Source organism: Nicotiana tabacum, chromosome 12 (genome assembly GCF_000715075.1).
Source record: "Nicotiana tabacum cultivar K326 chromosome 12, ASM71507v2, whole genome shotgun sequence".
In the NCBI taxonomy this organism is placed as follows: domain Eukaryota; kingdom Viridiplantae; phylum Streptophyta; class Magnoliopsida; order Solanales; family Solanaceae; genus Nicotiana; species Nicotiana tabacum.
Window position 1 is genome coordinate 22,543,465 of NC_134091.1, and position 22,096 is coordinate 22,565,560.

The 22,096-nt window shown below is 39.9% G+C and overlaps 1 protein-coding gene across 1 annotated transcript; it reads right to left on the reverse strand.

The window, feature by feature from the left end:
• Window positions 1-4,489: 4,489 nt before the first annotated feature.
• Window positions 4,490-5,539, reverse strand: LOC107810271 (zinc finger protein ZAT10-like). Its single transcript, XM_016635025.2, has one exon. The coding sequence runs from the start codon at window positions 5,428-5,430 to the stop codon at window positions 4,678-4,680; it is 753 nt and encodes a 250-aa protein (XP_016490511.2). The 5' UTR covers window positions 5,431-5,539; the 3' UTR covers window positions 4,490-4,677.
• Between the last annotated feature and the right edge of the window lie 16,557 nt (window positions 5,540-22,096).

Genomic DNA, 22,096 nt, shown 5'->3' on the forward strand with positions numbered 1-22,096 from the left:
TTGTAGGAAAGGGCAAAGGTCGTGTGAAGGCTATCAACTCACCACCTCAACCAGTGGGTGGAATAGCCAAAGAAGTACCAGTGAAGCTTGGCCCTTATGAAGGAAAGTTCAACCTGCGCGTAGTGATCATAGATGACTTTGAGTTAATCGTGGGGTTGGAATTCCTGAGACAGACCAATACCATGCCCGCACCGTATGCAGACATGCTACTGATGATGGGGGCAAATGGGGCCAAGCCCTGCATTATTCCGTGCATTCCCATGAAGATGGCAGCCGAGAACATCTCGGCCTTGCAGTTGAAGAAGGGGGTAAAAAGACATGAACCCACGTTCCTGGCTACCCTCTGCATGGAAGATATAGAACGCTCCTCGGGTCCCATTCCTGTACCCGTGAAGGAGTTACTTCTGGAATTTGAAGACATCATGCCACAAGACATGCCAAAGCGTCTTCCGCCTAGGCGAACTGTGGACCATGAGATTGAGTTGGTGCCGGGTGCGAAGCCACCTGCCCGGGCACCATACAGAATGTCACAACCCGAACTCGCCGAGCTTCGGAGACAATTGACGGAAATGCTAGACACAGGGATCATTGTGCCCTCTAAGTCCCCATACGGGTCCCCTGTGCTATTCCAAAAGAAACATGATGGTAGTTTGCGACTCTGCGTGGATTACCGGGCTCTAAACAAAATCACCGTGAAAAACAAGTACCCTATTCCGCTAATGGCAGACTTGTTTGATAGACTGGGTGGTGCGACGGTATTCACCAAAATAGACCTGAGGACAGGTTATTGGCAAGTTCGGATTGCCGATGGTGATGAGCACAAGATGACCTGTGTGACAAGATATGGGTCGTACGACTTCCTGGTTATGCCCTTTGGCTTGACTAACGCGCCAGCCACATTTTGCACCTTGATGAACCAAGTCTTCCGAGAATACATTGATGAATTCGTCGTGGTTTATTTGGATGACATTGTGGTATATAGCCAGACACTAGAAGAACACTTGGAGCATTTGCGGAAGGTCCTAGCCCGATTGCGGGAGCACGAATTATATGCGAAGCTATCCAAGTGCTCCTTTGCTCAGAAACAAATTGACTTCCTCGGACATGTCATCGAGGAAGGGAGGATCAAGATGGACCAGCAGAAGATTCAGGCCATTACAGAATGGCCGCCTCCTAAGGATATACATGCCTTGAGGTCGTTCCTTGGCCTATGCAACTTCTATCGGCGGTTTGTGAAAAGTTACTCCCTCATTGCAGTGCCGCTGACAGAACTTCTCAAGAAGGCCACCCCGTGGGATTGGGGCCCCAAGCGGGCAAAGGCCTTCGACGCATTGAAGATGGCTATGTCCAGTAGCCCAGTCTTGGCCCTCCCTGACTTGGCCAAGCCATTCGAAGTGCAAACGGATGCCTCCGACTATGCACTTGGTGGAGTATTGCTACAAGAAGGGCATCCCGTAGCGTACGAGAGCCGAAAACTGAAGGATGCAGAGCGACGCTATGCCGCCCATGAGAAAGAATTATTGGCTGTCGTTCATTGCTTACGCCTTTGGAGGCATTATCTACTGGGAGCCCCATTCGTGGTCAAGACAGACAACACAGCCGTTAGCCATTTCATGACCCAGCCAAAGCTGAATGGACGACAGGCTAGGTGGCAGGAACTCCTAGCGGAATTTCACTTCAACCTGGAGTACCGAAGTGGAAAGACCAATCATGTTGCTGATGCACTCAGTCGGAGAGCTGATCTAGCATCGATGTGTGTACTCGCCGCCCTAAAGGGAAGCGAAGTAACCACCACCATAAAAGACCAGATACAGGATCTACTCATCAAGGATCCTGCTGCACAGTATTTGGTTGATTTGGTAGGACAGGGCAAGACTCGCCAGTTCTACACCGAAGATGGGTTCCTGAAGGTGAAAGGGAACCGACTTTATGTTCCTAAAGGAGGAGATCTGCGACGGACTCTTCTTGCAGAATGCCACGATACTTTGTGGGCCGGTCATCCCGGCGAGGAACGCACCATGGCATTGCTTCGCCGTGCATATTATTGGCCTCAAATGGTCGATGACGTCGCTCAGTATGTGAAGACTTGTCTAGTATGCCAGAAAGATAAGTCAGACCGCTTGACGCAGGCAGGGCTCTTGGAACCACTAGCTGTACCAAAAAGACCTTGGGAAAGCGTTTCCCTGGACTTCATCACCGGATTGCCCAAGGTCGGAGATCTCACAACTATCTTGGTTGTGGTGGATCGGTTTTCCAAGTATGCTACCTTTATAGCAGCCCCACAATATATATCAGTAGAAGATACAGCTCGACTATTCTTCTCTCATGTCGTCAAGTATTGGGGCTTACCTAAAGACATTGTTAGTGATCGCGACTCACGCTTCACTAGCAATTTTTGGACCCAACTCTTTAAGTGCCTCGGGTCAAAATTGAGTCATAGCTCAAGTTTTCATCCGCAATCTGATGGCCAGACGGAGCGATTCAATGGCATGCTAGAGGAATATCTCGGGCACTTTGTGACCGGATCGCAGAAGAATTGGGTGAAGCTTTTGGATGCTGCTCAACTGTGTTTCAATTCACAAAAGAGCTCAAGTACCAACAAAAGCACTTTTGAAATTGTTACCGGACAGCAACCGCTACTCCCACACACAGTGAACGCACCAAACATGTCAAAATCTCCTCGGGCTGCTAGCTTCTCAAAAGAATGGAAGCAAAATTTGGAGATAGTGCGGAGCTATCTTGTCAAAGCCCAAAAGCGGATGAAGAGGCATGCTGATCAGAATCGCCGCTTTGTGGAATACCAGGTGGGAGACAAAGTGATAGTCAAAATCCCAAAGCGGTACTTGTTTGCAGGGGTCCATGACCCTCGCCTATTGCAAAAATATATTGGACCCTTGTCCATTGAAAGGCGCATTAGGAAAGTTGCATACCGGGTGGATACCCCAGCTTGGTGGAAAATCCATCATGTTTTCCATGTCAGTCTCCTGAAACCTTTTCGGGAAGATATGGAGGATCCTTCACGAAGCCAACTCACAATACCAAGTATTCGAGGCCCCAATTCAACCGGAAAAAGGCGTGCTGAAGCTATTCTTGATGATCGAGTGATTCACGCCTCAAGAAAAGATCACCAGGAGTTCTTGGTGAAATGGCAGGGATGTGATGCAGAGGAGAATACTTGGGAGAGGGGAACAAACCTCAAAGCCTACAAGAGCCTGATTGATGATTACCTTGCAAGGAAGGCGCCGAGGACGTCGCCAACTCAGGTGGGGGAGAATGTCATGGGCGGCTTTCCAGCCATGCCCCATGATCCCTTGGACGCGCCCCGTGGCGTCCTGGCCAGCCTCCCAACGCCCGTCGCCACGGTCGGCCCCGTGGTCTCGGCAGCTCCAAGTGACAAGCGCGCATGTGCCTCTGTCGCCCCACCGATAACCATCGCCAGCGCCCAGCCACAGGCAAAAGCCAACAGCGCCGCGCGCGCAGACAATGCCGCGCGCGCAGACCCCGATGCTAAAGACAAAGTTGCTGCCAACGGACTTGCTGCTGCTTTGTAGAAGACTAAGTCCTTTTCATTGTAAATATAGAGTAGTTTTGCTGCATTTTCTTTAAGTGTGATTTTCCAGCTTTCATAGGTATAGTCATGTAACTTTGGTTTATTTTTTTTAAGCATTATTAAGGGGGACCAAGCAATCAAAACTTTCAAGCAAGCAAACAATTCTCTGTACTGGTGTCTCTCTCCCCCGATACCGTCTTGTTTTCTGTAATAGCTTTCATTCAATGCAATCAAGCTTTCTTTCATTCTCAATTCTCTTTTCTGCTCTCTTTCAATTGCTCATGACATTGGTTTTCCCGTACGGCACTGACAATCTAGTCTAGCGTACGGAGGGGACCTCAGTTGGCGAACTGCAACCGTATTGATATCGGTTGTCTAGCCTTACGTCGCCCTTCCAAGGAATTTCAGGAAGGCGCCGCGTAACATTACGTGTGAGCAGCCCGTCTTTTGTACGCATTTGAAACATTAGCACTCGTAATTGTAAAGCAAACGCGTAATCGTTCCAAATGGTCGTGACATGTAATATGGCATTGACACCGAAACTTCAATCTTTCTAATACGAAAAGCGTTTACCTTTTCTTTCCCCTTTTGCTTGAACCCAATTCTTTTCTATACAAGTTCTCAAATGAGATTTTTTAAACAGCGTTTACACGTACGGCGTATTTAAATTTATTTCCTTAACTAATTCTAAAATCTCAGAGTAGAAAGCTAAATAAGAAAATTAACAGGATAAGAGAAAGAGAGCATGAAAAAGTTGAATAGTTAAGGAAAGAGTAGAAGCTCAGTTGAATAGCATTAATTGTGTAGTAATTACAACTCGTTTTAGAAACATGAAAACTCAGAACGAGATTGAGTACTGCCTACATATATTTTAGTTTGATTAGAAAAAATTAAATCAGAGAAACAAAAGTGCAAAGAAAAATAGCGTGGCCAAAGCAATTCCAACAATAAATTAAATCAATCAATTGAATATTCGCTATAACTAGGTCTATTTACAGACAACAAGTAAAAAATTTCACCCACCCAATAAGAAAAGAAAGAAACTAAAGAAAAATATTACATTAATTGTTTACAAAATTCCTGAATCCTAGAAGTAATCTTCAAGTAACAAAATCAAAAGTTTCTCACTATTCCCGGAATAGTTCGAATTTTGGAGGTAAAGATAGCCGCGATTTCTTCGCCGGATGAGGACTCTCCACCTCTTCCTCGCCGGAACCAAATCCCGGCCAGAAATCCGGCAGCGCCGGAATGTTCAAGTCAAAGTCACGGTGACTCACAGTGGACCCTACACCCTCTGATGACGTCACTCCAACGCTAGCACTAACGCTAACGTTACTGTTACCGCCGTCGTAGTGACACCTTTTGTGTCCACCCAAAGCCTGTCCAGTAGGAAAACACTCGTGGCAAATGGAACACTCGTGAGTTTTTCCGCTTCCGTTACCGTTACCGTTAACGGAGCTAGTAGTTCCCGTCGCGTTAGTGGTAGTGGAGGTAGTTGACTGATCATCTCCTACTCCGCCGGCGACGAGTTTCCGGTGACTAGCTTTGTGTCCTCCTAAAGCTTGATAAGATCCAAAACCCTTACCACAAACCGAACACTTATACACCATCTTCTCCTCCGGCGGCGCGTGTATTTTCATCACTGGTGCTGGCGGTTGTGGTAGAGACTGTTCCTGATTAGCAGAACCGCCGCTACGCGCTAGCATAATCAAACAAAGAGCCAAGTATTCTTCTTCAGTAGGCTGTCGTTCCATACTACGAGGCCTTTTTGATCTTTTACCTTTAGTCCAATTTTCAAGGTAACGAAGTTGGCCGTTGTTCTCAAATTGGAAAGTTGGTGGAGTTGTTGTAGTTGGAGAATTCAAAGCTTCAAGTGCCATAGCTATATTACTATTTGATTGAATCTTGAGTTTTGAATGAATTCTGAATATGTTGTAAGTAGAGAAGAGGTAGAGAAGATTTTTTGTCAGTGAATGAGTGTGAAGAAGAAAGTGTGGGGGATATATATAAACGGCGAAGTAAGGAAGTTGCGTGACAAGGAGAAAGAAGTGAGATGGTTACTCAAGTAATTGAATTGAAAGATATTAAACAAGGAAAGGGGCAGTGGCGCACGTTGGAAAAAAGAGAGTATTTGAGTGCCGAGTGGTATAAAGATTTTGCTAATATCATGTATATGTATATGTATTAGGAAATTCAATGTGTAAATATTTAACTGTTAACCTAAGGGAAGCAATTTGAGTCCATACTTATTTGACCTATCCAATATGTCCAAGGTTGAATTGATTATTGACCGGTTCATTTGTTGAACTCAATCCATTTTGATCCGACTCATCTCAACTCATCTAAAATTGGATCGATTTTTAGCCCAAGTTGATCCATAAGTAATTTTATTAAAATATCTTACAATTTTTTTTTGTTTGATATGTTATATATAACCATAGAAAACGAAAAAAGTCTTATTTGATAATTAAATAATTCATAGGAAATATGTACGTTAGTTAAAGCTTGATAAGGTTGGACAGGTTAGGTTATGATCCAAACTTTAGCCCATTTTAATCTAGCCTATCTCGTCCAAAGTAATTTTTGGGCGGATTATTAATCCGTCCATTTATTAACTCAACCCATCTAGACCCGTCCAAAATCAGCTCAATCTGTCTATTTGACTTTCCTATGTTAACCCAATAACTCAAATAAGGTATGAGTTAAAATAATAAATTTAGAACACATAAACTTTAAATTTTGACTCCGACATTAGTGGTAGATGCTAAGTACAAGTGGAATTGAAGTCTAAATTGTGTGTGTTGGTTGTGGGGTTTGGAGAGAAAGCAGCCTAAGCATAGTATTTTAGTGAACAGAGAGTGAACAAGGACTGAAGACTAGTAAGACAATTGGACTGTGTCAAAGGTCAAAACTGTACCGTACTCTGAAAGAAACAAATCGCCGCCCCAACGCGGTGTTTCTAGTTTGGATTTAGTTTACACGTGTTGACCGTGTAAAATATTTTTAATGATAGTTTAAGTTATTAGAACATGTAATAAGTTTTTTTTAATTTACTTATCTAGCTATTGTATTATTAGTATATATAAGTTAAACTCATTTATATTTTTACTAATTGCATTACTATTTATCATGAATTCAAATTCTATATTTTGTGATAATGTATATTTTTTAGGAGTAGTTCACACTTACTACATATCTCAATAAATAAACACAATTTAACACGCGAAAGTTTAAATGTTCAAAACATTGCTTGAATGATCATATCGTATCAAATTCGAACTAGTATAAAGAAGTAATAATTTATTCTTGGTGAACAGTCGAAGAAATTTTTCTACCTAATGAAAGAGGTCAGAATTTGTAAGATAAAGGAAAATGGGAAAGTTTTCTTCTTTAATGCTTGGTTGACAAAAACGGGGGAAGAATATATTTTGTGTTTAGACTAACAAAATTTTCTCTCCTTCTCAGCTATTTCCCAATCCTAATTGCCAAGCATAGCATTAATTTTGTAAGTTAAAAAGTTATTGAGTTCTTCCAATTGGAGAAGACATATAAAAGAGGCTTTAAACAGGAGCATCCATACACAAGGTGGAGGGAGAGTAGAAGGCTGAACCCAATAATTTTTATTCAAATTATATATTTATCTTAAAAAGTTTTTAAAATTTATATAAATTAATATATTAATTTAGAACTCAATAACTTAAAAAATTTAAAATTTTAAACTTATAAATTTTAAATTCTGACTCTGCATTGATCATACGTACGTGTGTGCGTTTGGAAGGTAAACACCAAGTTGCCAAAGGTGACTGCGACCGAATTGGTTCGCCGACTTTTAAGTACTTTGTTTCAGGAGTCGGCTACTGCTATTTCACCCAATTTAAATGCATGAACCTAGCCCAAATTGCACATTATAAAAATAAAAATGGTGAATGTTTATGTACTAATTTGACATACGGCCTATTTCACCATTTGAACTTAACTAATTATTTAGACTGTTCTCATAGTCATCACTCTTACAATAACATTACATTTGCTGGACCATTTCTTTTTACTACTAAAGTCGGCTTTAAGGGAAAAGACGTGGTATTTTCATCACCAGATTAATAAATGAAAATAGAGGCAAAGATATGAAATATTTTCTGCGAAGTTACCCAATTGGAATGGTATTCAAACTTTTGATCGCATTATTCTAAATTAACATATAGATACACTGAATAGTGAATGTAGTTGTAGTCAAACGAATAAAAAGGTGGTCATTCTCCACTTGACATGCTAGTTCAATTTTAGTGATGCATCCCATGATGTTACTACTTGTTAACATATATTGTTCAAAGAATTAGGGCCGAATCTGGAATACTATGTTGAGTTGGTCCTGTTAGTGAACTCTTAACTTGGCTAGTTATAAAATTCCTGTCACGCCCTCAATTTTCCTCCGTAGGATGTCGTGACGGCCCATAGTCTCTAAAACTAGGTAAGCCTAACAAACATGTGGAAATAACTGAAATAATAATTAAAGTCTCAAAGCTCAACAACAAATATAAAGAAAATCTCCACAACTCAGTATATATATAATAGTCAAAATCCCGGCGAAATACAAGTCACAAGCTCTATGAAGTGATACTAAATATCTCTATACATTAGTGTCTAAATAAGGATAAGGAAATAAAAATAATCCAGGTGGAGGGGGGAGTCCAAGGCCTGCGAACGCCGGCAGATATACTTTGAAATCTCCGAAAACTGAACTCCTGCTAGTGCCTGGACTGGTAGGAAGTACGTGGATCTGCAAAAAAAAATATGCAGAAGTGTAGCATGAGTACACCACAACGGTACCCAATAAGTGTCAAGCTTAACCTCGGTAGAATAGTGACGAGGTGAGGTCAATGCCCTACTGGAATAAATAAGAAAATAGATTGTACAAGTGTATGGAAGTATAAAAATAATAGTAATGAAATTGAAACAACAATAGCATATCAAGGTTAGCTACACAAAACTAAAGCAATTAATACAACACAGATAAAACAAGAAATGATGTGCTAAGGAAACAAAGCAACTAAAGACAAGTGCAGCAATAGAGAAGTACCAACAAGAGTCACTACCGAGGTACCCCTCGTAGTCTCAAATCACAAGAATAAATCACAATCTTTCATTATATCACTGCGGGAGCCTTGCATTTAATTTTGAAAAATTATTTTTCCGAAAGCATTTTAGCCCACCTTATCTCACCGCATGCATTTGAACCCAAAAATCTTATACCACCGCATGTGTATCAATATCACAACGTAACACAAATCACACCTCAAGTGCCCAATATCACAACTTGCCAAAGAAACCAACAATAACAGTATTTTCACAATAAAGAGCCCATGGCTCAACCACAATGTACACAAGAGTCTCAACAATAACAACCGAAAATGAATAACTCAACAGAATGGTATTTCATAACTTAACACTTTGCCTCAATATGAATCACAGCCTTTATAACTCAATATCAAGTTCAACAACAAGATATTCAAAGAATAACAATTTCAAATAAAGAGTTCAACGGTTAAATAATGAATACGGGATAAAGGAAATAAGAAATTCAACTAAACATGTAGAGCAATTAGCCAGTAAGAGATAAGACAAGTAGAACATGTGAAAATAGACTAGAAATGGTGACTATAACATGTTAAGGTAACTCAATTAAGGCATGAAAGGAATCTACATAGCTAAAATCGGTAATTTCCACATTTAGCATGTGCACACACTCGTCGCCTTATGTACACGGTGTTCACATATCACAGTAATCACAAACAATACCAATCCTAAGGGTAATTCCCCCACACAAAGTTAGGCAAGACACTTACCTCAAATCACGCTAACTCAATTCACTAGTAGGCATTTCCCTCGATTATCCAACTTTGAATGGCTTGAATCTAGCCAAAACAACTTCATACTATAAATATCAACTATAAGAAACTATTTCGAACAATAAAATTACGATCTTTGTAAATAAATAAAAAGTCAACCCGGGCTCGCGTCTTGGAACCCTACCAAAATTATAAAATTCGAACACTCATTCGATAACGAGTCCAACCATCTAAGAATTACTCAAACCCGACCTCAAATCGCTTTTCAAATCCCCAAATTTTAGTCTAAGAAGTTTCACAAATTTTTTCCAAATTTCCATCTTCAAAATACTAATTTAATGATGAAAATAATAATAGATTCATGAAATATAGACCATTCTAGGTTAGAATCACTTACCCCAACAATCTCTTTGAAGAACCCTCGAAAAATTGCCTCGCACAAAGCTCTCTAGGTCCAAAATATGAAAAATGAGATGAACCCTCGTTTTTGAACTTTAAATTCTGCCCAAGTATTATTCTTCTTCGCGATCGCGAAGCACAAAATCTCAGGCTGCCAAATTAACACTCCACGAATGTGACACACTGCCTCCGCAAGCTACGCGATCGTGGAACAGATCACGCGACCGCGATGAACAAAAACATGTGGACCTGCAACCCCCTATTCCTTCTACGCGAACGCGTTCCACCCTCTACAAAACAACGGTAATACCTTGTCAAACCAAGAAAACTCCGGATCTCAATAGCTGAAGACGGTCTGGACCAACTCTGCACTGCTTCAATCTTTTTCGGATCTACCTTGATCCCCTCACTCGACACGACATGACCCAAAAACGCCACCGAATCAAGCCAGAATTTTACACTTTGAAAATTTTGTATACAACTTCTTTTTTCTCAAGGTCTGAAGCACGGTCCTCAGGCTTCTCAAGTCATGGTTACCGCACCAGTTGCCACTCCACATGCACAGTCAGCCAGGGGTGGAGGTCGGGCAGGTAAAGGTCACCCTAGAGGGGGAGATCAGGCCAGATGTTATGATCTTCCTAATAGGACGGAGGCAGTTGCATCTGACTCAGTTATCACATATATTGTTCCGATTTGCCATAGAGATGTATCAGTCTTATTTGATCCAGGCTCCACTTATTTCTATGTATCTTGTATTTCGCCGGATTTTGGGCTATTGTATATATACTGAGTTGTGGAGATTTTCTTTATATTAGTTGTTGAGTTTTGAGACTTTAATTATTATTTAAGTTATTTTCACATGTTTGTTAGGCTTACCTAATCTTAGAGATTAGGTGTTGTCACGACATCATACGGAGGGAAATTGGGGTCGTGACAATTCTTTCCTTCTTACATTAGGAGAAAAAAAAATTCTTTGAGATCTCTCACACTTCATACAGTTAAATCTTTTTATAATAACTTTTTTTGTAAAGGCGATAGACTATTATATATCCATCACAACATTTAAAATTTAGATTTTATTTGATCATTATAGACAAAAACTATCCAAAAAACTTTTTTTTTGTTATTTTTTATGTTATAAAAGATAAAAAGAATTGGTTAGAAAAACTTGCTTGTGATTGATAATGAAATATTGTTATAGAAGATGGTCGAAATAGGTCCGCACCAATTTTTTACACCATACTATACTAATTTACCATAGTTAAGTAATAATTTAAAGTAAAAATGTATAGTAATTAACTATGTTCAAGGATAATCATGTTTGTGAAAACATGTGTCATGTATCTATTGAATTAGCATAAACACCTATATATGCAAGTTCTTATTATTGTTATATAAATGTCTTGACAGTATATTTTCTACAGCAAAGTAGAGTGCAACAAATTCATGATCTGAATTGTACACGAACGCTAGATTTAGAAATACTTATTTTTGCTTCTATAGATCAATCCGATAGATTGTTGACATATAATAGTTCATATTTACATGCACCTTTTGTAATCAGTTCACCTATCCTCATATGTGTAGTCGTGGAATTTAATGCAAGAGGCTTAACTCTAATTTTAGTTGTTGACAAATACTTAAGGGAAAAAGAAAAGTGACATCTAACTTTAGCTTGGAAATAGTACTCAATCTCATAAGCTTTTACCTTAAGATTTTGAATTGAAACATATTGGAAGTACTAAACATATTAGAAAGTCTCAAGCTCTCCTCTCTCTTGTAAAGCAAAAACGCTTTTTAGAAAAACATTCTTGCTTCTCCTATGTAAGACAAAAAATTGTACTCACTAACTATAGTTTAGGCTTCAACAATGGGCAGTTTACCAGTAGCAGTACAGTTCAACAGTTGAATTTCCCAAAAAAGATCCAAACAGTTGAATTTCCCAAAAAAGATCCAAATTTGACTCCAACGATATTTTCTTGGGAATATCTGAGTCTGAAATCTGAATTTGCAATTTCTAGAATATTTATTTTAAAGAAGCAACATGGAAATATCCAAAGACCAAACCAATGGGAAATAACACGTCTGACTGTTGACATTTACTATATCCCAACATATAAAATTTCAACATAGACTTCTATATAGTTGTTGGTTATTGGTTAGTCAGCTTATTAATCATTGTAGTCACTAAAAATCTTTTCCTCGCATTCTAATTTCACTTTGAAGTTTTTTTAAAGGTGGCGTTTGGATTGTTTAAATTTGAGAAAATTAATTTTGAAAATAATTCTAGAAGATAAGGAAATGTATGAAGCATACTTAGGAAAATCCTCTCTGTCAAAGATATTTAATCTATTTTGTCTTTTTTTCCCCATAGCATACAACCTCTAAATTAGGTGATCTAGTTTTGATAGATTGGTTTGAAGTTGGTATTAACATGATAAAAGCAACTTATTCACTGTTACCCAAACTGAAATAGTAAGGTTTACTTTTGTATTTTCATAAGCACTGCTTGGATATGTTTTTTTTTGGTGTGTGTGTGTGTGTTTTGGGTTAGACTGTATATTAATCGGCTAATCTATGTAAACCATGTTTTATTGGGGAAAAGAGTATTCCACCTATAAGAAAACGGGATGAAAATTAGAAGGGAAGAAAAATGTATATTGCGCAAATATCGATTGAAAACTGAAGCCATTGCTTGGCCAATCTTAATACTACTACTTTAGTGGTTTTCACATGTTTTGTTTTGGATGAAGAATCAATTTCATGATTTTTACTTCTATTGGATTAGGTAGGATATTAATAAAACAATTCACTCTCTTGCTAGGTAGCTTTATCGTATATACCTCGTGTAACTTAAAATTTCTATTCATCATATTTTGCTTCTATTGATATTTCTCATTTAGAGAACAAGGATATTTCCCTGATGTAACTTTATTTTGGCTTGGTTGTTTAATAAACATTTGTTGACTTAAAAGAAATTAGCACAAAATAATAAAAAATGAATAATTATACAGGAGCTATTTTTTCCAAATATGGGTTGTCTGGCCTGAACGGCCATATCAATATTTTAGTGGGCAAGTTACACATTTGATTGGTCAGAAAAAAATAATTATATCAGCTAGTTAAATATATATATTATGTTAATATACAAAAAATATTACCGACTATTATTTGTGGGAGCGGCTATAATGTATAGTTTTCCCTATTTTAGTTGGGTCTGGCTCTATTAGTTTTGTTAAAACCAAGAGCAACCTAAAATCTTTGAAGAATTAACCCAAATAGTCGTCCACGCAATTGATTAAATTAAAAATAACCGGTGGAGGTATAACATATGCATAATTTATGTACTAAATATGTAAAATTAATGTATATCTATGTATATGGCTAGAAAAAGTAAATAATGAATATAACCGGCTATTTTGGTAAAGATCCCAAAATCTTTCCTAAGAAAAGGCCTGTAGAGCCGAAGTATCCAAGAAAGAAAATGAAGGCCTACAGAAAGGGTCAGACACGGGCAGAATAATACAAGCCCGCAAACACTTGGACCTTGGTAACCGCATAAAACATTTTTGGAATCTTTACGCTAATTTGTCTATTTTTTCTAATCAGTATATATAAATGATACACTAATTATACACGGTTATATATATATATATATATTATATAAATTACATAACTAGTTATTTATTAGGCGGCTATTGTTATTTTAAGCGGTTGGATAGGCAGCAATTGAGTTAATTCTTCTATAACATTTTTCTAATGAAAGAGTTTGCACATTTGAAACACAATACACATGATCCGGAATTATTTTAAAAAGGAGTTTCCATTTAAAACGTGTATTCCTAATTCCACCTAATACAAGTCCTTCTACCACTACCAGAGGTAGCTTTTCTATTCTTTGATTTGCTTTTAGCATTTAAAGTTTCTTAGATTATGTGTAGTGTTTTAAAAGGCGTTTTCGGGACGAGGCGCACCAAAAATGTCCCAAGGCGATGGTGTGGGGCGAAAGTCTCAAGAGGCGTACGCCTAGCAATTCGGGGCGTACGCTTGGGCGTTCGGGGTGTTCGCCCGGGCATTTGGGGTGTTCGCCCGGGCGTTTGGGGTGCGTTTTTTTAGTGAGGCTTAAGCCGCAGAGATTTTTTCAAATTCAAACAAAATTAGTTGAATAAATTCTTCATATAATACCCAAATTCTCAAAAGTCAGCTTGGTAATTACTCAAAAATTTTAAAAAGGAACTTAAATGTATTAAATTTAAAAGTCAAGACATCTTTTATTGATTGAAGCCCTAATTCATGGTCTTTCCCAATTCTTTATCTTGTCCACTAGTCTGCTAATATCTTCCAAAAGCAACGAATATTTAAATTTTTTTACAAATACAAAGAGAAATTCATTCTCCTTCATAGCAGCAAGTTCAAAGTTCAAATTGCAGGTTAGTCGTCATTTTTGTTCCTCTATGTATAAAATTTTATTCATTTCGACTCAAGTTACTTGTGCTTCTAAGTAGCGTATAATAGATTATTTTGACTAGTTTTTTTGTGGGGATGGAGCACATCTATATATATATTGTATACGGTCAAAATCGGGCCCGATTTTGTATGGTTAATCGAGCCCGGGGTGGCAGTCCGAGGTTCAATCCCAAATTATTGGATCGTTACATGAATAAATATTTCCTAGCTCGTAATTCAGGGATCGATCGATATCGAGACCAGCTAAGGTCGAGACCGAGAAGGATAGGGATCTATCGAGATCGAAGGAAGCCTGCTAGGTCGAATAACAGAAAGTCGAGAAATCCGTGACCGGGCGAGGATCGTGGCGGAGATCTCGGCATATATCGAGTCAAGACCAGTTGATTAGCCAATCAGAAGATTTCCTTCTGTATTTAAAATTGTACCATATGTAAAATAATCGGGCCCAAACCTACACCACTATTGAGTAGCGAGGATGGTCGATGCAGTTTTACCCAATAAGGTCGGGATCGATTTTCACAGGGAGTTAATTGATTTGAAATTATGTTTATATCTAAATCTAGATGCGTGTGTTGCTCCTAATTGCACTTCCAAACATGATGGTGTTGATTCTACTTCTAATTCTATTCTATTGTATGCAATGATTAAAGCTAAGTACAATATTTTTGATGTTGGTTTCAAGAGTTTAAAAGGACTAGAGTAGTGACTTTCGCCTAGGTGGACATCTAACGGGTAGTAAGAATCTAGGGCAAGTTTGATTAATTTGGGATCGTAATACAGCCATCACACCCAAGTACTCACTCTATATCTCTCGATAGTTTGATTGATTTTGCCCAATTTGGCTTTCTCGAGTCCAACTCGGTATTCATGCAAGTCATGTGATATTAGCTCAAGTCGGGTATTACTATCTCTAGGTTTAACCCTTTAATTGGGGCTATCAATTTCTTGAGTTCACCCCAATTCCTTGTTAGCCTAGTTTTTCCAGACTTAATCCCTCTTTCTCAAGAAGAGACCAAATCATAAAGGCATGAATCAGTATTTGCAACCACTAATTCTATAATTCTAGCAAGAACTAAGCTAAATATCACTAACCCATAGACATTCAAGCCCTAAAATTTAAGACTCATTAAATACCCACACTAGGGTTGAGTCACAACCCTAGCTATGAGTCTAGCCACTCATAATAATAACATAAATTAAAGATAAGGAGAAGATATAATCCATAATACTAAATTAAAAGATGAAAATCTAATGTTATAAAGTAAATCTTGTACAAAATTGCCCAAAAAGGTAAACCTAGCCGTTTCATGTACTCAGCAAAAACATAACATAACCTGAAATTGATAAAAAGATCAATTTATACTAAGCTAAAATTTTCGGATAAAAATACCCTTGCGGAAGTTTCATGGCCGCGTAATTCTGACCGCGGCCGCACACTTGCTTTCGCGGCCGCGTAATTCTGATCGCGGTCCGCGTTTCTTCACATTTGGACCTGGTTTGAATCTTGTTTCGCGTACCGCATAATTTCTACCGCATCCGCGTGAGAGACTTCCGCGGCCGCGTAATTTTGATGCGGACCGCCCTTCTCGTTTGTGCTTGAATTATGCACTCTCTGAACCTTAGCAACCACGGTCCGCAAAATTCCCATCGCGATCGCGCTGGTACTTTCGCGGCCGCATTTTCTTGTCGTGGTCCGCGTTCATGTTTGTGCCCAAAAAATCATCTCTTTGATTCTTCATATCGCGGACCGCGAAATAATGCCTGCGTCCGCGTTGATACTTTCGCGGCCGCACTTATTTGTCGCGGTCCGCGTTCCATACCTCTTGGCCCAGTTTTGGTTTTTGTTCAAGTTTTGACTCCTTTATGAGTTGATTATGGTTCTTTTGGCTCATTTTGAACAATCCGTGCAAGCAAGCATATTAAGTTAGTTTTCGGGAATACCTTCACGCATTTTTGGCCCAAAACACAAGTAAAAGAGAGCAATTAATAGGCTAAAATCTCTACTTATCAACTCCCTCAAACTTAAGCTTTTTCTTGTCCTCAAGCAAATAAGATAACTCCCACCTCCACAAGAAAAAGAAAAGGATATTTCAGCTAGCCTAAGGTGACTTCATCAGTCATCAATTGGGACTAACAATTACCCTCAACACAAATGAATTATCAACAATGTCATGTTATGCACTTTTGAGTTTCATAGTTCTAATGTGACACTAGAGAATCAAGAGTTGACCCAATTCATCAAGGAAGCTCTTTCTCTCACGTAGGTCATTGTGGATCCCAAACTCCTCCTCCCCTACTTTCCATGAGCGAATCTCACTTTTTAGAATGTAACCCTTAAAACAAGTATTGTGAAGAAGTGCGTTCATCACTCTCAAAGAATGCCATAAGTCCGGCTCTAAGTACCATACGTTTTTCCCTTATGTAAATCACTACTAATGTAAGCTCACTCAACTTGAAATCATATAGGGCTTTAGCAGGGATGTAATGAAGGCTTTTGGATCAAGGTAGGACATAACGAACTATGATGATTTCATCTTTCCTTAAGCACTCCATTTTCTCATTTCGGATCATACTGTCTTGACTCTTTGAGTCATTTTTTTCTTCCTTAGGGGAACTAGAGAGACAAACCGTCACTCTTTCTTACTCATGACAATTATTTTTCTCCTTTTCTCATCATTCCTTGCCTTTCATCATTATGTTCTTTGAATCCCTTCAACCTTCTCTTTCTTTTTGATGTATTTCTTTTTGGCTTTTCTTCCTTTTCTTTGCCTTTCCTTTTTCAATAATTCTTTTTCTTCTTTGAACCTTTTATCACTTTCAATTTACTCATCTCTCACCCAAACTTATGCTTTTGCCAATTGTTCATCATGAATGCTAAGGAAAAATTGGGTGCCAAGAGAGGGTCATTATAGGACGGATAAAGGCTTGTAATATGGCTATTGAATGAAAAAGGCTTAGGCTCAAAGGAGTTGACTAGGGATATCATATTGGTAGGCTACGGAAGCTTTCAAAGTTCAACTTGGACCAAGGAGAGCCTACAATTATTTTTCAAGTCAAGCTACACTTAGAATTTCGCCTAGACAAACATTCAGGGCAAGTTCTAGACTTATTGGAACGGGACTTGGACTTGCAATTCAATACCTCACCTCTCAAGCCGCTGGATTGTTAAATAGAATAGAGTCGAGGGCCCACAACAACCCTAGCTAAGATTGAAAATCACAAATGGCTCAAGGAAACCACTCGATGATTGTTTTAGCCAACACAAGAGTCTAAAGGTCACAACTAGAGCTAATCTCTACCAATCAACTTGTCTATAACCATGAGGTCGAAGGTAAATGTGTTAGTACCAAGTGAAGCATGCTTGAGACATATTTATTCATTACTACTTCTATATACACCAAAACAAAAAGAAAACGGACTCGATCCCTTAAGAAAGTTATCACGCCATTCATCGTTGGGAAGAGCCACCCGGTTCACACAATATCCACCTTTGGAAAGAACCGTGGCATTAAGAAAACCAAAGGCTTATTGATCACGCAGAATGTAAAAAGAAGCTAAAAACTCAAAAATAAGCTACTAAAGGAAATAAGAAGCTCAGCTATTAAGGAAAAATACGAAAGAAGTTATGGAGAAAACTATGGAAAGTAAAATGAATATGTACAATAATGGAGTGACACGAATATATACAAAATGGAAATGAATATCTACATCTAACGATAAATAAAGGTAAAGAAAAAAAAATAGTATCATATTTATTACATACCAATGTCATCAAATCATAACCAACTCAAAATGGACCACCCCCTCAAATAAAAGATAGCATTGTCCTCAATGCTAATATCAAAATAAGATCAGGGAAGGGTTAGAGAGTAAAGAAAACTCCCTATGTGGTCTCTGGTTGCATGGGGTCAGGCACATGAGTGGGGTCCTCGGACTACATAGGATCATCAGCTCCCTCCAGGTCCTCTAACTGGATCTCCAAATCCTCTGACTGGGGGACCACAAATCCTCTAACTGGAGCTCTGTCTACCTTATGCTTTGCTGCCTGTGCTGCTGGTGCAGTCTCCTCCATAAGCAAGTCAAGTGGGATATCTCCAGCATAAGTGAACTTCTCTATCTCCCTCTTCATCTTCTCCACTTACTCCTTTGAGGCCTAAGTCTTTCTCATCTTCTTTACCTGCTTGCCCAGATCCTTGATCACCTTGCCATGAGTATCCAAAGTCTCCAGGATCTTCGTTTGGTTGTCCAGAAGCTTCTTCTGGTTGGCCAGAAGCTCCGTCAATGAATCCTTCACTGATGGAGGTACCTGAAGCTATGCTGGGGCTGACTGTGCTGCTAATGCACTGGATAAGACAGACAACTTTGATGTAGCTGCCTGCATCCAGTTGTTGATGCTGGATAAGGTCTGAGAAACCCGTATTACAGTCTGGGGGTAAGTAGAAGATGAGGGCACAGATAGTGGCACAGTGATGGATGGCCCGGAGGAAGGATGAGGCATGGCAACTGAAGGTCCCGCTACTGTGGAAGGCTCTTACCCGGTGGCCACTAACCTTGGCTTTTCAAACTGGCCAGTGAAGGTAGTGGCTTTACCCTTTGATTTAGGGTTGTCCGGTCCTTGGAGGCTATGCTAGGAGAAAGGTCTCTTCGGCTTCACCTTCATGTCATAGTGCCTCCCCTCTACCCCTTGGTCCTCGAGATACATAGTGATGAAGTTGGGGTAGGGGTAGGACCTTTCTTCTTTTCCGGTTCCTTTGGAGATGTGGTGGGACATGAGGTTCCCCTCATTGATTGGATACCCCGCCATGATGGAAGCTATTAGGATCGCCCGGGAGAGTGGAATGTCAATATCATGATGGCTAGGATCAAGCCGGTTGCATATAAATGTGTACCACCCTTTGGTTTCAAAGCTGAGGGTGTTTCTGGCGATTGGGACTCCAGCTGTGAGCCAGTCGGTGTTGTCCCTGGAATGGCTATTACTTCTGCTAGCCAAGGCCAGGGTGCTTCATCTAGGGCCATCTTCTCCAAATACTGTACAACTTCCACATCCTCAAAATTGGCATATGTGTTCAAGGTGGTGCCATCAAACCGTATCTTCAAGTTCCGTACCTTTGTCACAGTGGTGCCCTTTTTGATGTGGGCAACATTTGCGTAGAACTCCTTGACAAGGTACTCATTTGCATCCGGAACCTTGCTGGTGAAGTACTTCCACCCTTTTCTCTCCTCAAACTGTCTCTTGACATTCGAATTGTGGGGAAGGATATCTTTGTCTATAAACTGTCGCTCCAGGGTGAGCGACCTTTGGGGCCACCATTCCCGAAATTTGAGATATGCTTTCTCGCTCACGAATCTATCTGCCCACACCTTGGGTTTCCTTGATCTAGAAAGACCAACCACATTGGTATCACCCCATCTCCCGTCATCCGAGACCTCGTCATCCTCATCTACATTGATAGGAGCAGTTGTTGAGGCCGGAGTTGCAGTAGGCGGGGAAGATGGATCTGATGCATCACTACCTCCCTCTGAGCCATTAGACGACCCAGAAGAGGAGGTAGCTTTATCGATTAGGCGAAAGGGTTGTGATTGGGCCTCTTATCGAGGTTGTGTAGATTCCCCCTCAGAAATCTCCCGGGATGGGAGATATTCACTTGTGTCTGATGAATCGGCAGGAGGTCTAGTGAGGGTTTTCTTTTTGCTTATAATTCTTTGAGCTGCTAAGGGCAAAGCCTGCTTTCCTTTGGCCCGGCCTCGGGAGGATTCTGCCCTCCCTTTTGATTTGTCTGCTCCTTCACGAGATCGCACCATTTTCTGCAACACACAATTAGTGAAAGATAATTAGAATTGGGGTTCAATCATGCCTTAAAGCAGTACAAATGAAATGAACAATGGTGTTTCTCAAAATAGGTCATCGTGGACCGCAAAAAAGTGGAAGCGACCGCGGAATCCCATCGCGGAACACGAAAAAGTGGGCGCGGCCGCGAAAAGGTCAGGTTCAGACTACTGACTCTCTGATCTTGGACACACGCGGTCCGCCAAAAATTAGACGCGGCCGCGAATGACCAATAGCGGACCGCGTAAAAGTGAACGCGGCCGCAAAGGCAATTAACAGACTCTTTGGAGTTCACAAGCGCGGACCGCAAAAACTTAAACGCAACCACGAAGGACTAATCGCGAACTGCGTAAAATTGACTGCGGCCGCGAGCTCTTAGCAATCACTCAGTAACTAAAAGATGGGGTAGCGCAGACCGCGAAAAAATAAACGCGGCCACCTACCCTATCGCGGGCCGTGTAAAATGGATCGCGACCGCGAAATTCCAATAATATTGGTACTAAGAACACTGATAACTAGGGTTTTCACTAAGTGTGCAAATATTAGTTCAATTAACCATGAAAAGTTACTAACTCCAGCCCCCATTAGGCATATAAACACTACCCACATGTATTTAAGTATCAATTAAGCATCTAACCCTAACTAACAAAGAAAAATTAAAACATAGAGAAAATAAAAGAAAAATATAAAATCACATCATGGAATTGAACATACCAATTGTAAAATTGTAGTAGGAAATGAACTCTTAATGTGAGATGAAAATTGAGAGCAGGATGAGATGAACAATGCTTTTTTTGTGCGGTGAAACATTAGGGTTCGAAAACTGTAAAATGTTTAAAGAACCCTTATTTATACTAATCAACTATGGAACCCACCGCCTTACCTGAGCGCGGCCGCGAAATTCTATCGCGGTCCGCACTATGTTGCCTTTTGTTGACCAGCTTCAAGCATATGGGCGTGGTCCACGGAATATTGGACGTGGCTTCAAATTTCAATGCGGTCCGTGAAAATTGGAGCGCGACCGCGATCTCTGAAGGATTTGTGACAGTCCAACTTCAGAGAGTTAGCATTTTGCTCTTTCCAAGTACGCATCCGTGGACAAAAATGTGTTGTCGCGAAATGCTCATGCGGACCGCAAAGTTTTGGGCGCGGTCCGCGAACATCTAACACTTAGTCAAATTTTTCCATTCAAAATCCTGCACTGCACAACCAGTTCCTACATACACTTCACAACCAGTTAATCCAAAACAATGCCTAATCTAAGAAGAAAATCAAAAGAAAGAAAGACACATGGGTTGCCTCCCAAGAAGCGCCTGATTTAACGTCGCGGCACGACGCACGTTACCATCATCATTTGAAATGGACCTCGTTAAGAGCCATTTTGTACCTAAAAGCAATTGAAACACAAAAGTTAGAAAAACGGAAGGAAAGAAAAACAAAACACACAAATAGTTAGATATATAGCTAAGACCGTCTAACTCCCCGGTAACGGCGCCAAAAATTGATCGGGTCCAAACCTATACCACTATTGAGTAGCGAGGATGGTCGATGCAGTTTTACCCAACAAGGTCGGGATCGATTTCCATAGGGAGTTAATTAATTTGGAATTATGTTTATATCTAAATCTAGATGCGTGTGTTGCTCCTAATTGCACTTCCAAACATGATGGTGTTGATTCTACTTCTAATTCTATTCTATTATATGCAATGATTAAAGCTAAGTACAATACTTTTGATGTTGGTTTTAAGAGTTTAAAAGGACTAGGGTAGTGACTTTCGCCTAGGTGGACATCTAACTGGTAATAAGAATCTAGGGTAAGCTTGATAGATTTGGGATCGTAATACAACCATCATACCCAAGTACTCACTCTATATCTCTCGATTGTTTGAGTAATTTTGCCCAATTTGGCTTTCTCAAGTCCAACTGGGTATTCATGCAAGTCATGTGATATTAGCTCAAGTCGTGTATTACTATCTCTAGGTTTAACCCTTTAATTGGGGCTATCAA

Bases quoted from the DNA above. Each gene is read 5' to 3' on its own strand.
- LOC107810271 (XM_016635025.2), bottom strand. From the start codon at position 5,430: ATGGCACTTGAAGCTTTGAATTCTCCAACTACAACAACTCCACCAACT.